Below are 16,591 nucleotides of genomic sequence, written 5' to 3' on the forward strand. Positions count from 1 at the left end.
ACTGTTTAAAATAATTAGCATTTTCAAAAACCATATTTTTATTAGTTTCAAATAAAGAACAAAAACATTTGAATTTCCATTTCCTGAAGTCTCTATAATTTGAACTTGTTTTATTGCCAAAATAATGTATACATGCACGTAAGATATATATATTCTATATTTCGATGTATCCATATATTCATAAATTTATAACTCCACCTTAGCTGGTGGCAGATGAAGGCCCCAGAAATTAAGGAATAATTCGATCGGAATTAAGAGTAATAAATCAAGTATTAAGTTGGTAATACTCCTGACCCATTCCGGAATTAAAAAAAATATATAATGGCCATATTATTTGATCACAACGTATTTAAAAGCAATGATTCCGTCAGCCGAATACTTGCCTGAAAGTAATAGTCAGTCTCCCAAAACCATTGTACCTACTAAAGTTTTAATTAATTTCAACATTTTAAAATATTTTCAAAAAATATTGAGATAAAGAATAAATTTTCAAAGTGCAAGGTGACTTCGTTTTATTGAAGCCGAGTAGTAAAACGCCTTACATGCAAAAGCAAAATATTTTGAAGTCCGGATCGCTGAGGCAATGGGACTGGGCCAGATAGTGGTTGACCCGGCTGATGGGGCTGGTCAACAGGATGGCGTCCGACAGCCGAACGGTGGCCTCGAACTCCCCGTTTCCGGGCACAGTCCGCACTCTTAGCCGCAACTCGTAGACGAAGGACTCCTCGCCGAAGTCCAGGAAGTGGGCGAGCAGGACCATCTTGAGCCTCAGCCGCCGGCATCGTCCGAATGGTTTCACCAACTTGTTGATGGACTCCACCAGGAAGCGACTGCACCGCAGGACCAGTCCGTCGTCCGTGGGCACTTCGGTGAGCTCGCGGCAGAAGCAGAAGAGGGAGGGAATGTGGGCCAGGTCGCAGGTCCTGTGATCCGGGACAGGCAGGAAGAGACTCACGGCGCGGGGTATCTTCTTTTTTGGACAGGAGAGCAGGTTGTTCCTGCGAACCTCTATGTGGGCATCCTGCATCTCGCCCAGGCTGATCACATCCCTCAAGGTCTCGTGCAGATCATACGGTGTGATGAGGCTATGGGCATTCTTCTCCAAGTTCTCCATGGCCATCGGGTATTGCTGTTTGAGCCACTCGGGATACATGGCCACCAGGAGGGGCTGCGACTCCTCACGCATTCCCTGAAAGCTGGAGCGATAGTTACCAGCACGCAGTCCGTGGTCCGACATCAGCAACAGCAGGGTATTGTTCAGGACGTTCGCGTCCAGCAGACTCTTCAAAAGCAGCATGTAGGACAGGTCCAAGTGCGAGGCATACTCGTAGTACTCCTCGACTCCCTGTGATTGCCAGAAAAAAGAGAAGAAGGGTCCTTGCTGCATATGGGGTACTAGTTTGAGGACAAAGTCCCCAAGGACCTCTTGGAAAGTGCGTCCTGCCGAGCAGAGGATCCTTTCCTTCAGATCGATACTGTAGCGCGTGTGAGTCTCCATCTCCACCATTACTGGAGTCAAGTCGAAGTCGGCCAGTTGCCTGGGAGGAGTCCATCCTCCTTTCCTATCCGCAAAGATGTCACGGGGTCTATCCTCGCCGTAGGCTGTGCTGTAACCTCCAGCCTTGAAGTTCTGAAACAGCCAAGTTCCCTCCTTGGACTGCAGATCCCGACTACTTAGGCCACTCAAGAAGGGCACTAAGTTGGCATACGCATCCAGACCCACTCGACTATAGCCGAAGAACTTGGTGTGCGGCTGGTTTTCCAGAAAGGCCTTCACCAGGGGGAAATATCGCATGAAGTGCATGTGCGAAACCGAGTCAATGCCTAGCACAATCACAGACATTTTTTCGGGACTCGATGTCGCTTTTGATTGCACCTCAGGAGGCGGAGGCAGAAAATAGTGCACATCATGATATCGGGTTTCATTCGACTGATTGGAGCACTTGATGCGAACTATCTGGTGACCAGTACCGACCCTTATTTCCTCCATCGCCCCGTTCCTCATATCGAAGTGTCCATCGGGTAAGTACTTCCTAGATCGAAGGTCTCCTGCAGACTTGAGCCAGTATCTGCACTGCAAGTCCTCTGCAACTCCATTTCCCACTAGGAAGTTACTGCCACCTTGAGTTTTCGCAATTATCAACTGGGGCATGTGGCAGCGCAACCTGCACACTGGCTCAATCGCCATGAAATACGCCGCTGGTTTTCGAGGTCCACTCACATGACACTCGGAGGTGTTAATAAAGACAACTTCTTCGGGGGCCGCAACCACGGGCTTTTCCTCATACAACTCCATTAAAGGCTGAAGACCAAAGTACAGCATACAAAAGACGCCAGTGAGGAGCATCAATGCCCTCATTCGCCACAGCATTTCACCTCTCGTTTTCTAATGTCTTGTTGAATAAATTCCTAAAAAGAAACTAGTACGATTGAAATACCCCTTAAAGACATCAGTCTTACGGCCTACTGTCTTAAGGCCAAAAAAGAACAATAGTCAGCAAATATAAGCTTCGTGGGTAAACCGATTCAACCTTCTTCAACTGTTTAAGTAATTTCCATTTAAGTATTATATCATTAAAACTATGCTGTTACTGAATAAATAATATCGAAAAAAAACAGCTCACAATTACAATTGTTGTTGAAGTTTATTTTCATACCTGAACTCTAAAAGAGAAATTAATTAAAATGGCCAAAAATGATTAGAAAATTCAAAAATGAATTAGTAAAATAAAGAATATATAAACTCAAATTTACTGGCAATTGTTGATCCCACAATTCGATAGTGCCAGTGCAAAAATAAAAAGGAGAAAATAAAATAAAGCCACTAATAAATAAGGAAACAACTAAATACCATTCCAAAATTATTTTTGCGATTGTTTTAAATAAACAATGAGCACAACTGTACTGCTAAACATTTCTGGCTCGGCTTAGCCATGTAAATGTGTGCTTTTGTCCATTTAAATTATAAAATCTAATCACCTTTGTTTAAAATTTAATGAACGCAATAATTTTAGAGGATTTGCATCCACATTCTGTTTTGGGAGTGGAGTGTAAATTTTGGGGGAAATACATTCTGCGCGATTTGGGTAATTGGCGACAGCCGCCAATTCGCTGCGGGGTGTAAAAAATGACCAGCAGAATTCATAAAAACTAAACAACATTTTCTGAAAAAACAAATAAAACGGATTTGTATCTATCGACGGCCTAACAAAACAAAGGAGATTATGGAAAAGCATAACAAAAGAGTTTTATTTCTCATTTTTATTTATCATCGTATGCAAATAAGCAGTTTACAAATACCAACAACCAAATATTTGAATGGTTTGCTTAAAAATCGAGCAATTTATTTAACAAATTATCCATTTTAGCGCTGTTCGCTTTGTTTTGTCAAATGAGGTTAATTTGTGTTTAACCTGACATGTGCTGGTCTCCGCCTCTTCCTGCGGTTAAGTGTGGGTAAACGCAGTTTGCTGGCTTTTCCAGCCATTACCAGTGTGGGCAATGGCAGTTAGAAGCGTCGGTATGGCGAAATTTTACAAATTGTTGGCTTTATGGAGAAGCTTACTAAAATCACTATATAATACTTCGGTTTACATAGCTAAGCTTATTGAACAAACGTTTTTTTTCGATTTTACTGAGACCCCACATTACTTAACATTATGTTCTTTGAAAAAGCCATAGATTTAGAAATACTAAGTGGTTAAGTGACTTTTTTATTAACAGAATCTGAATTAAATTATAAATTCCTATAACCAAATTAAAATATTGTATCCTGACATTTAGTTAATTTATATTTTTGACTTACTTGTTGTTAAAGAAAGTTCGATTCTGGATGATTTGGCGATTTCATGGTGGGATCGAATTGTCGCTCATTTTCATGTCCTGTGCAGTGGCATTCCTGATACTTTACATAACTATATGGGCTTTTTTGCACATGCAAATGCACATATACAAATCCAATCCAATATAATTGCAGTGGACATGCCACACCATGGAGTGTTTTTGGGAAAGTGGGTGATGGTGGTGTGGCTGGGTGTATGTGATGGTGATGGTGCGTTGACGTTGTCATCAAAATAAAAATTAATTATGCATTCTATGCGCTGCATTTGAATTGCTTTTGTTGTTTGTTACTGTCATTCCCATTTTGAGTGCGTTTGTTGTGGCAGCGTTGCAGTTGTTAGTGTTTTTGTTGTGCGGGATTAATGTGGCATTAAAGCACCGCGCACACTTTTTAGCATTTGGATCCGATAACTGCGGGGCAAATAAATTACAAATATAATAATTAAGCAGCATTATTTTTGACAAAACAAATGCACAAACACCGCCACATCGCAACTCACCCCCCGAAATCGTGGGAAATCGGGGGCGGCTATCTGGTGCAACATAGATGGCGCCACTTTGGGGCGTGCTGTGCGCTGTGTTGCTGCACTAAAACGCATTTGTGCATAGGAATTAATTACGCATAATGACAATTTGATAAAATTGAAAAATTACATTTTATTTAAATTGATTTATTGTAATTAAAAATTCTATAATGGCACCCGGGGTCCGAGTTGGCGGTCCAAGCCCGAAATGCATTTGTGAACAATGCGAATAATTTTATCAGCACGGAACATTGTTATTGGATGATTGTGTGCCATTGATTAGGCCTACAAAAGTATTCAAATAATTGGCAAAAGTATTTCAAAACCAGTCTGATATCTGGCTTAAGTTGCATCCTTTATGCGGGCAATTGGAATGGAACCAGAACATGGAGATATCCTGATTGTTGCTGATATTTAAAAGTGTTTGCTTCTATTGTGCATTATATTGAATTCAGAATAAACTCTAGAACTTTTCCATAATCTCAAAGGTTGGTAAAAGCATTCAAAAACCATTTATTCAAGTTAGTGCTTTCTTTGACCAAACATTATAGTTTGAAAATCACATATAGCGACTTTCCAAAATTTGTAACAAGTTTACTTAGACCGTTTTTTATGAATTGGCTAAATAATGTTAATTGTTTTTTTTCTATATTTTTTACAGTCAATAAAATCTCTAAAAAAATCTTCAATGGCATGACAAAATTTTGTAAGTTTATTATCAACACATACGGAATTGAAAGCAACCAACAAACAGGAAATCTAATAAAAATAGAACACATATGATAGCTTTTCCTTGAACCACTGCACCAAGCTGACTTTTTTATGTGTAACTTGGAGCTCCTCTTCCTCGGATTGTCCCATTTCCAGTTGATGAGGAGTCACCTCCTTCGCGTCCTTAACCTCCTCCACTTCGATGGCAACGGTCATTGTACTTGTGGTAGCACAACCAGAGCCCATTCCATCATCCCCCGAACAATGCTCCAGAGTTTCAATTAGGATGTTTTCCGTTACGGGATTCTCTACCTTGACTTTCACACGAATATCGCCGCCATATCCAATCTTTTGGCCATCGTAGCTCAGCGCTATTTGGCAGTCCACCATGCTGAAGTACTTGAGGTACATTCGGTTCGTTTTGCTAAATCGATTGGCAACAATGCCACCGATATCATGAAAGAATCGATATACAATGTAGGCTCGGTCCAACTCATAGTCGCTCACAGAGATCCAAAACGTGTTCCTAGGCTCCTGGATTTCCTCTTTCTCAGATATTGCAAGTTGGTCCTTTCTTAAAGTCTGAACAGTGGGGTGATCTTTGGACTGTTCACCAGCGGCGGTTGGTAAACAGCCATCTTCTGAATGCTCTGAAAACCAACGCACCTCGAACTCTTTTCTATAACCATTTGTATTATCGTTCATTTCGTGTGCTCTAAATTATTTATTTTAATTTTGTATGTAGAATGCTTGTGATTATTTTAGTTGGTTATACTGACAGTTTGTGGAATGAATACTAAGCATCATATGTAATTTAGTAAATAAAAGAAAGTTAACAAACGTACTTGAGTAAACAAAAATATGAAATAAAGCAAATTTGAATTGAGTTGGCACTGAGTTCAAGGCCTTTCGGTATATGAAAAGGGAAGTTGCACTTACAGAGTAACCGATTTCGATTTATCTGTTATTATATTATAAACAGCAAGGTTATGTCAATTTATTTCTTTGAGTTTAATAGTTATAGAGTGACAAATTCTTGAAAGCCAAAGAAAATATAGTCAAGAAGGTAAACTCTTAAAAGAAAAGGTAAAAGTTATCCACTAAAAAACTAATTGAAGAAAAGTATGATCAAAATAATAATAAAAATACCAATCTTTTTAAAAATATGTTCGTGGTCTTGTTTTTGTCTTATTTTTTAAAATTTGTTTAATATTTATTATTGAAGATCGGTTTTTTTGTAACGGATTGGTACAAACATATATATACAAACATTTTTATAGAGAATTTCCCCTTATTTGTTTTAAAAGCATTTGACCAAAATTGTAATATCTCCCGAAAGGGAATATAAATTTAAAAAGAACAAAACTAAATCGGTTCCCACTGATGGATAAATCCTTTCCATGTTTTATTTATGAAAATTTTATTTCAATTCCTGAGGAAATAACGAATATGATTTAGGTTGCCCCATGACCCCACCGCACTCTCCACGCACTCTGGAACTCACACGAAAACTTTGGGCTAATCCAAGCCACAAGAACCGGCCAACATCAAACGGTTTTGCTTTATTTACGCATAATTTCGTACAATTTATGAGCTAGGTATTCGGGGCTCTACATACATAAATTTCAGAGCTCCAGAACGCCGGGTGGGGATACGAATCGAGGCGAGTTCAAAGCGTTTTCCGGGCCCAGAGTCAATAAAATATTACAAATTAGCTGATATAAATACAAGTAATACTTGGAGGCGCCAATGCCTGTGAAGTGGTTGTGATTGTGACTGCGACTGTGACTGTGACTGTGACTCTGAGTGAGGTAGCAGTGGCAGCAGTGGTTGTGGCTGCCACCCACAATGGGGCACAAAGAGGCCGCCGCGGAAGTGTCTCTCACCTGGCCCATTGTGAGTGCTATTAGCCGGATCGGAGATTAAAGGCGGCTGCTTCCGTGGGCCAGGTCAGAAGATCTTCAAACGGAGAATCGATGCCTTCGCTGATTGGGTCTCATCATAATTCCGGCCATCGAATGAGCTCTTAGTTTGTTTATTTGTTTGCCAGCAGTGGCGGCGGCATCCCTTTGAACCGACCGACTCTATCGAACTCAGGTGCGATCTGATGGATCAGTCCGAAATCCATAGTCCGTAGTACTTCCCTTCAACCCTTTCATAATCCACGGTGCTTGCAACCGGGATATCCAAGGTGTTAATCATCCGCGAATCGTTAGGCATAATCCCGAAAACTTCTAGATCAAAGACAAATCTCCTTCTTGACCCGATAAAATAAAATGAGCTATTCGCTAACGAACTGTGATCTATCTGTTGGCCCGAAGAACAATCCTCTGGAATGTTTGGCCCCGTTTACACCTTTTGTATCAGGTCTTTGGCAGGTGTGATGTTATCAAAGGGAAAAACAGGCATAAATTCATAATGTTTTGCTCGATTATGCCCTTCTGTAGTGGGAAACATGACGCGAAACAAACGAAACGATTTTTAATACCCAGATTTCAAAAAAAAATTTTAAAAACTAGGCATTTGATTTGAAAAACGTTTTAAACTATACAGAAAACCTGGTTTTCAAATGTTAAGAACAACTAACCTATCGTATTAATTTGAATGTGCCGAAACAGTTTCCCTAAGTAAAAAGGAAAAATATTTTATAATGAATAAATATTATTAATTAATTCATTATTATTTATAAATTTTTAAAAACTAATTCAAAACTTGCCCTAATAATGATATCGGAGCAACATGAGCTGAGCAATCAAAAAATCTTCTGAAATCAAACAAATACAACTCTGAATAGTTAATACTCTATAATATTTTTTCATTCGGCACGAGGCTTAAGTAAATACTTATATTTATCAAAAATATCAGAGAATTTTGTATACATTTAAGCGGAAATAAACATATTTTTTCTTACAAAATGTACATATCGTCTCAAGTTTTTTACCTCCTTAAAGTTTTTTTATTAATTGAGCTACATATGTATATACCACTGAGGTATTAATAAGATATCACCGTAAAATTATTATAATGGAATGCTTAACTAAAATCAATATTATAAGACAAATATTGGTTAACAATTTTAAAAAGTAGGGCGTGGGACTCCGCGCGAAAAGAAAATAAATAAATGAATAAAACAAGTTTTCCAATTAATATACCAAACCGTTCTAACTGTTGCAGTTTTCTTTTTACCAATTTATAAAGAAGGTATTATTTGAAAGTTTCCAAAAAATAAAGTATTATCTTGCATTTATCCCCGACAAGCGGCTCACATTGTGGCAACACACCGTCAAAATCGCAGCAACATGCCTTAGTAAGCTTAAGAAGCCTAATTGCATGCTTAGATTAAAATAAATATAATGCAAAAAAAAAATTATTACATTCCCTTTTGGAATTCACAGTATTTTATTTTTATTCGTTTGGTTGTTTTGAAATCGCTCACGAACACAGCCAAAAGCTGTTTATATTTCTTATTGGAAGGAGGTGGTGTGTGTGGTGGTAGGGGAGGTTCCGTGGAGGTCGTGCGTCGACGCCTCTGCCAACGTCACTGCTCGAAAATTGCCGGCAATTTTTGCACATGCAGCTCTGTTTACAAGTGTGTGTGTGCGTGTTTGCCTTTTGGATTTGTTTGCGTTGGAGAGCACGCGGCTCTTATTCTCTCTGGCTTTGTTTCTCCCAACTTGACGCTCTCTCTTGCAGCGCTGTTTCCAATCAGAGAGAGAGCGAGAGACGGAGAGTGCTGTGCCAATTGGTCTTACGCTCTCTCATTTCCCCTTTTTGCAGAGACAGCTGTAGTTCCATTTCAAGCGTTCCCCATTGCCCCGCTATTTCCCCTTAAACAGCGTTCGCTCTCTTTCGCTCTCTGCCACGACTTCCCCTTTCCCGAACAGCGGCGCAGTGCGCTATCTCGCTCTCGCACCCAATGGAAGTGGGCTAGTTTAAGGTTTTGCTTCTTTTTCGCTCTTTATTTATTTAGCTTTTTGCGCGTTCTTTGTTTTTACCTTTCTGCGCGTGTGTATGTGAGCTGTGAGTGTTAATTGTTGTTGGTGCCAAAGTAAAGCGCTCTCGAAAAAGGGGGCGGGGGTGTATTGTCATATTCCGTCTTGCTTTATTTTTGCATTCTTCAAGTTGACGTTTATTTTTCAGTTTGCAGCGCCCTTTCCTCTTTTTCGCCTCACCTTGCTTTCAATTCCATTGTCTTTGCCTTTCATTCGACACAAATCATTTTTGTGGGGATGGGATTAAAGGATGAGGGTGATAGAAAAGTTTGGCAAACCATACATAAAAAACTAATTACACATGCATGTATGTATTTACATACATACATACATATGTACATATGGGCTAAAAATTTACATACAGTCGAACTTCCATAACTTGAACTTCCCTCATTCGAATTTTCCATACTGGAATAAAACTGAGTGACAATAATGCTAGGCGTCTATATTTCATTTAATTGTATCTCCGAAAGTAAAACTTCCATATTTAGTCTTATTGGACTGTTTTGAATAATGTGTGTGTTTCAAATAATGTGTGAGGCACTTTAAATATACTACATAAATATACTAAATAAATTCGGTTGACACTTGTGTGTTCATTATATGTAAACACATCCCAACCGAATTTGTATGCATATGTACATACATCAATACAAGTTCCAACCGATTTAACTTTGAAGAGATTTCTGTGATTTACTGTGACTCACATCTAACAACTAAAAAAATATTTTAAGTATTCTTAAATTGTATTTACTTATATTTCGGTGGTGCTTCACATTTCTCTCGGAACCAAATTTGGTTGGAATAAACATATGATGAACATAAAAATTCGGTTTCAAGACGCATGGGATGTATATATGTACATATATACGAATAAGGTTGGAATTGACATGTGATAAACATTCAAATTCGGTTGGTACATATTATAAACTTACAAATTCAAACCGAATTAGGTTGTAAGAGATACATACGAGATAACAGAAATATCTTCAAAGCAAATTCGGTTGGAATGGGTTAAAAAGGATTTTAAACACTGTCCAAAATAATGGACTTAATTGATTAAGTAATGAACATAGCACATCACATCCAATTTTCTTCAGTTGTCATTTGCTGTTTCATTGAAATGAATGTAGCTCAATTTTAATATATTCCCAAATTTGAAAGCATTCCACACCCCTAAGCTTCTGCTGTTCAAATTCTTGTAAGTTGTCCTACTTTTGGGTCCCTCGCGATGGTCTCGCCGAAGAGCAGGGAGCTCTCGAGGAGCATCTTCCTCTCGGGCAGGTGCCTCTACCAACTGCTGGCCTGTGCCTGCCGGAGTTCCCAGCGGACCCCGAATGTCTGCTATTTGAGCACCGGGAGCAACGTGGAGCAATTCCTGCAGAGCAGTTCGTGGCTGAGGAGCAGTATTTTGTTCGTGGAGAAGATCCAGCCGATTTGGCGGGAAGATGGGACTCAGATGGCAAGTCTGGATGGGGAGGATCGAAGCATTGTTCTTGAGATCGAGAAGAACATACTCCGAACGATCGACCTAATCGCCCAGTTCCTTCGCCCAGTGTCGATTGAAGTCTTGCTTAAAATACTAAATCCATTTGGGCATTCCTGGAATATGCTGCAAGATGATGAGGATGAGGAGTTCCCTGTGACCTGCACAGAAGTTACTGCCTTGCAGCCGCTTAAACTGGGATCCATGGATGGTTAAGTTAGTTTGGGGAATCTCTCTAAATTCCTCCCCATCCTTGACCCCCCAGAAGCCGGCTGAGGAACTCTATTATGGGGCGAGTAACCAAATACCAGACGCTAGCCATCTAAAAATTTGACATGTCAGTTGTATTTAAATTTGGAACACATATATATTTTATTAAAAACGGAATCGCTAGAATGCTCAGCCTAAGGAACGGCATCTTTGCGGGCAGTCTTCTCGGCAGCGGCTCCTGCTTTCAGCGACTTGCGCCTTGTTCATGTCGCTCCTCGCGAAGGCCTCTGCCGAGGAACTCTGCGAAGAAACCATTCAAGCCGCAGTTGGATAACAGTTCGGATTCGGTCGAGAAGCAACGCCTGCTGGCGTTAATGGAGACGGGGTGTCGATGTCCTTGTAGGTCGGCCAAGGAGCGTTGGTTCTTTACCAACCGGCGTATTATTCTGTCCCTAGCCACGGCCCTGAATCGTCCGCCGGATTTGGTATGCGACTTCCTGCACTCACTAACCCTGCAGAATTTTTCACGGATCCTGAAGCCAGCCGCTTCCTCGACGATTTCTTGCAAAGTTCCCTATGTAAATTGTAATGTCTGCGAAAACTACATGAGCATTTTCGATACTCGTGGAAATGTCAGGAGCCGCTTTAGCCAGGATTCCCTGGAGCTACTTATGCGTGTCGTTCAAACTGTGTTAAAGCACGATTCCCTTGGGGAAGCGGAACAATTTGACACAAGTTTTGGCGCCCAACGCGGGGCGGAGCACAGGGATTCCATGGCCAAGAGAGCCGGCATTGATCGCGACTCCACCGCTCGACAAAATGGCAAAAGGCGACTGAGGAACTCGGAGGCGAGGGCCCAGCTGACTAAAAGCCGTTTTCACAGCGGTCTGGAGAAGCCCACAATTGGAGATCCTGGCTACATTTTCGGGAATAACTTTCAGCCCACCGACTTGGATGCCCCAGTGCAAAAGCCCGAAAACTGGGCTCCTACGGATTCGCGCACTCCACGGCTTTCCCAGCAGCTGGCCAACCTGCTCATGCAGGTCAATGATAAGACCTACCTGACACGCGACCCGGACCAACTAATAGCTGCCATCAGGAACCTCGAACTGGACAGGATCGTCAATAGACCCAGGCCCCCCTCAACCGATGACAAAATCGTAAAGCGTATATCGGATTCCTACTATGAACGGGTTAATGGCTTTGGTTTAAAATCACAGCTAAAGAAAAGGAGAAAAACTTTGAAAGGTAACACAAAAGAAGATGATCCGAAGCTATGGGAGCCAAGGGAGCTAAGGGAGCAAACTGAGCCAAGGGAGCCACGGAACCGGGTCTACTATGGCGAACCACCCCCGGTGCTCCTCCACGCACCGTTTAATCCGGAAAAGCTTTGGACCTGGCTGCGCTGGCATCCGCACCGGATGGACGAGGGTCAAGAGTCCGAGGGCATCAACCGCCGATACAGCCCCAACGCCATGGAGCAGCTGATGCAGAGGTCCAAGCAGCGGTCCTCGGTGCACACAGCGATCTCCCCGGACAAGGGATCTAAATTCGCAAAAATCAAGCAGATATTCCGACGAATGCAGCACAACTTATAGACAGTCAGTCAACACACGCTCCATCCGTGCAACTCCATTAGTTAATAGAAAAAAAGAAAATTTAAGTCCACATTGTTTCAGAAAGTACCTTTTTTATAACAGTAAATAAAGAATAAAATGTTAAAAATAATTAACATTCAAAAGTTTCTTTTATTTATAAAAATGCGAACATTTTCAAAAACGGAAGCTTGTTAGAAAAACAACAAGAATCGTTCATACAAATAACTTGAAGGTAAATAGACTAAAATATACTATAACTATTTTAGGCTTGCTCTTAAATTTAAACATTTAATTAGGAACTCAATCCCATCCATTCTTAAATGTATTTTAGTTTTAGCGCCTTAACGTGTGAAATAATTTTAATTATGTTATAAAATAAACGTTATTATTAAAAAAAAACATTTTTAATTTATTCGATATTTTTTAAATTCTTTTAAGGGGATATGAAAACTGACGTGAGCATATTAAAAAAATTTAATCCCTTGTTGGTTATTTTTGTCCAACTCTTTAGATATGGAATAGTTGAGTTGACCTCATATTAACTCTTCCTCTTCCTCTTCCTGTTAGTTAACATTCACTAATTGTTCGAGTCTTTTACAAATCTTTTTATTTTATTGGGCTTGAAGGCTCTGAATGATATTTGCTTTGTTATGAGTACTTCTGAAATACTAATTAATAATAATAATAATAGCCCGAAATTTTATAAATGGTTTTCTTTTGTAAAAGAATATGCAACTCAAAAAACAAGTAAGCAAGTAAAGTATATGGTAATAGTTTCAGATATTTTAATTAGTAAAATATCACATTAAAGAATAAACACAGTACTCAAATTGCCAGACTCGATACTGTCGATTGGATTTTAATGAATTTTTTTTTGAATAGTGTTTCGCTCCCTGGTTGCAATGGCAATGCGGCCAAATAACTATAACGATCTTGCCTCGAGCAGTGGCATTGGAAATCATCTTAATGCCACCGCAACTGTGCTGTTAAATCATTTTGATAATGACACCCCAGCTGAAGGAGAAGTCTCCCTTTCGGGGCGCTACGGAATATTATTTTTAGACCGCCACGTCGCCAAGTCGCACCGTGTTTTGGTATATTTTTGTGATTTGAGTTTTATGACGTGTAGTAATTTGTTGGCTCGTTAAGTTTCTTTAATAGGCTGGGCGAAGAAGGGAAAAGATTCGACGCGATGCAACCCGTCCACTGCATATCGAAATGATCTTGCATTTCGCCTGGCTCTCTGGCCAATAAAATTCCCAAATTTTTTACGACCAGAAAAAGGGAAATCCAGCCGAAATGTTTTTTATTGCACCAGAAACACTCAATAAAGCGAATTATTAGTGTTGGATTGCCGTTCTTTGTTTTTGTGTGCTGCCTCGACTTGTCGATTCTATTCCATATTTTTGGTCCGCGTTTTTTAAGCTTTTTTTGCCTCTTCACCCCTTTTTTTTGGTTTAGGTGTAAATGCATTTTTATTACAGTTTTAAAGCCAACAACAGTTTATAGTTGGGCTTTCTTTTTTCCCAAATTGTATACTTCTATTTGTGTGGTTGTGTGTTGAGCCCTTAGCTTTTTTTGTGGAGGCGGCATTTTTAAATGGTGATCTGTTGTTTATGAACATACATATTTATTATGGCTTTTAAAGTTCGAGAATTACAAGATTTGATTAATTGTTTTAATGGATTCATGTGAGAAATTTGTAACAAGTTAGTACATTGCTTAATAAATTAGTTGGGATAAATAATAATAAGTTAAATTATTAGGGTGAATTCAAGTAAGGAGGAAAGCCAAAACCAATTAAGCTTGGGTCAGAAAACACTCAATTCTAAATTAAACAAAAACCTCCAAGTTTTAAAATACCAAATTTTATGCAATTGAACAATCAATTAACATTCATTCTACAATGAAATTTTAGTAATATTTATTTAATATTCATGCATTAAAAAATTGTATAACTGATAGAAAAAAGTGGTTTGCTTAAACTCATCTAAATTGGGGAATGGCAACTACTCGTAAACAATGTCCCCATTCAGACGAAAACAAGACCATAAGCCGCGATGGAGAAATATTCCCCAGTCCGTGGAGCGGAATGTGAACGAGTGTGTCGCCTGTCAGACAGTGACATCATAATAGTGTCATTGTCATCAGAGCTATTGCATCGAGGACACGGCTCACTTTCAAATTGTCAAAAAAGAGCGTCGCAAACGAGGCGAATATGCCAGAGTCATAAATCAAAAAAAGCGCCACATGACGAGCGGGCTAAACAAACAAAAACAATTAGAAATAAGCGCAAAAACTAAACGGAACTGGAGGATGTGGATGTGGATGTGCGCTATGCGCTCCATATGCCGTACATAAATAAACAATGCAGGCCAGGACCAAGCCAGCAAGGAAGGACATCGACAACGACAACGACAAGGACAACGACAACATTTCATCAACGCAAACGAGCGAAACGTTTATCAACTGCTCAAATGGCCATTAAACGTGTGTGTGTCCCGACATCAACGCCCCAAAGCGGCGGTGGGAAGCCAGGACTATCTGCCAGGACATTCATCAAACGATAAATTGAGTGAATGACTTCATGATGGCGATGCAAAAGGGGCACACTTCCTCGCTTCCGGTCACTCACACACACACGGACAATTGGCCATGTTGCAGTGTTTTTGGCCCGGAGGCGGTGCGTTTGCCACGCCCCCTCGCACCAGGCGAAAAGCAGATGGAAAGCCCGGAGAAAAACCATTTTGAGCGACTGTCTGCCTTAAATTGCCATCACATCCTGTTGGAGGTCCTGGCCAATTGTTTCTCTGATTGGTATTCATCCATGGTCTGTCCAGTTGGTGCAGCCGTCAGGACCTGTTATCCTTTCGGCTCCCGTTTTTGGCCGCCTTCCGCCTGCACTCCTGTCTTCGTCCTTAGGCCACATCCATCATTCGGCGCCCGACGTGACGTTAGTGTTTTAATGGACTCCACTTGTCTGCCTTGATCACAGGACCCTGGACCCTGGACTCAGGACTCTGGACTCTGGACTGCAGACCCACGTCCAGTCCCACATCCTTTCGCTGCATTGTTTGTCTACGTGTGGGCAGCCGAGTCTGAGTCTGTCAGCCGGAATGAGGGCTTTTTTATTGCAGTCCAGCTCGGAGTCATTTGCATCTTTATTTGAGTCAGAGGCGTATTTATCTTTCGTCTTTGCAGTTGATTTGGCATACAGTCGAAAAAACGGGTAAGTTCGGAAAAATGTTAAGTAAAAATTAAAATCTCGTTTTTAATTAAATATAAAAATACAAGATAATTATTATAATATTAAAAGCTTAGATAAGCAGCAATTCCTTGTAATTCTACATTTATATTTATAGTATTAAGATTAGTAGCGAATTATCTGAATTCAAATAATACCTAAGATATAAAAATAGAGAGTCAATAAAAATATAAATACATTTTACGAATTTCAATGATCTTAGTATTTCATAATTATTATAATATTAAAAGCTTAGATTAGCAGCAATTCCTTGTAGATTTTTTACATTTCTAGTATTAAGCTTAGTAATGAATTACCTGAATTCAAATCAAAAGGATAGAGATATAACTATAAATAGAGAGTCACTACAAATACATATAAATTATACAAATTTCAATGATCTTAGTAAAAGATTTGTATTTTACCCCTTATCCTGAGACAAGTTTCTTTATTTAAATAATGAAAAATGGTCCTAAGAAGTGAGCACTATTTAATTTACCCAAGTAAAGAAAATGTAAATATTAATAATAGATTATAGATTTATAATAATTTAAACAGTTTTTAATTACATTTTAATTTATCCCTAGTAAAAGATTTGTATTTTAAATAATGAAAAGTGGTGCTAGAAAGTGAGTACGATTTGGTTTTCCCAATTAAAGAAAATGTAAATATTAATAATAGATTATAGATTTATATTCATTTAAACAGCCTTTAATTACATTTTAATTCATCCTTTAACCCGTCATAAGATACCCCAGTTGCATAATGAAGAGTGTCCTAGGAAGTGGGCCCGATTGAGTGTCGAAATCTGTTAGCACAAGACACAAATACATTCCCAGCTTTGTCAGCCAGGATTACCAGAGAACCGGAAATATTGGCAACAGTGTTGCACATTTAATGAGCTTACAATGCCGGAGCTATTGAAGGCGATTCCATCACATTGGCGGCTTACGTCAGACGACTTCCTGACGTTAATCGTGGCGACG

General features: G+C 39.7%; 3 protein-coding genes across 3 annotated transcripts; 1 reads left to right on the forward strand and 2 right to left on the reverse strand.

The window, feature by feature from the left end:
* Positions 1 to 532: 532 nt before the first annotated feature.
* On the reverse strand, positions 533 to 2,429 carry LOC108041432. The gene has a single exon (XM_017119360.1). It carries the CDS (start codon positions 2,369 to 2,371, stop codon positions 539 to 541), a length of 1,833 nt encoding a protein of 610 aa, XP_016974849.1. The 5' UTR covers positions 2,372 to 2,429; the 3' UTR covers positions 533 to 538.
* A 2,619-nt stretch (positions 2,430 to 5,048) lies between these two features.
* LOC108041435 lies at positions 5,049 to 5,952 on the reverse strand. Its single transcript, XM_017119362.1, has 2 exons — positions 5,855 to 5,952; positions 5,049 to 5,790 (listed from the first exon to the last, which is right to left on the reverse strand). Exon 2 carries the CDS (start codon positions 5,778 to 5,780, stop codon positions 5,124 to 5,126), a length of 657 nt encoding a protein of 218 aa, XP_016974851.1. The 5' UTR covers positions 5,781 to 5,790; positions 5,855 to 5,952; the 3' UTR covers positions 5,049 to 5,123.
* A 4,936-nt stretch (positions 5,953 to 10,888) lies between these two features.
* LOC108041431 lies at positions 10,889 to 12,457 on the forward strand. The gene has a single exon (XM_017119359.2). The coding sequence runs from the start codon at positions 10,889 to 10,891 to the stop codon at positions 12,359 to 12,361; it is 1,473 nt and encodes a 490-aa protein (XP_016974848.1). The 3' UTR covers positions 12,362 to 12,457.
* Positions 12,458 to 16,591: the final 4,134 nt, after the last annotated feature.

This window comes from Drosophila rhopaloa, unplaced genomic scaffold (assembly GCF_018152115.1).
Source record: "Drosophila rhopaloa isolate 14029-0021.01 unplaced genomic scaffold, ASM1815211v1 contig_2, whole genome shotgun sequence".
NCBI classification, from domain to species: domain Eukaryota; kingdom Metazoa; phylum Arthropoda; class Insecta; order Diptera; family Drosophilidae; genus Drosophila; species Drosophila rhopaloa.

Bases quoted from the DNA above. Each gene is read 5' to 3' on its own strand.
- LOC108041432 (XM_017119360.1), bottom strand. From the start codon at position 2,371: ATGCTGTGGCGAATGAGGGCATTGATGCTCCTCACTGGCGTCTTTTGT.
- LOC108041435 (XM_017119362.1), bottom strand. From the start codon at position 5,780: ATGAACGATAATACAAATGGTTATAGAAAAGAGTTCGAGGTGCGTTGG.
- LOC108041431 (XM_017119359.2), top strand. From the start codon at position 10,889: ATGTCAGTTGTATTTAAATTTGGAACACATATATATTTTATTAAAAAC.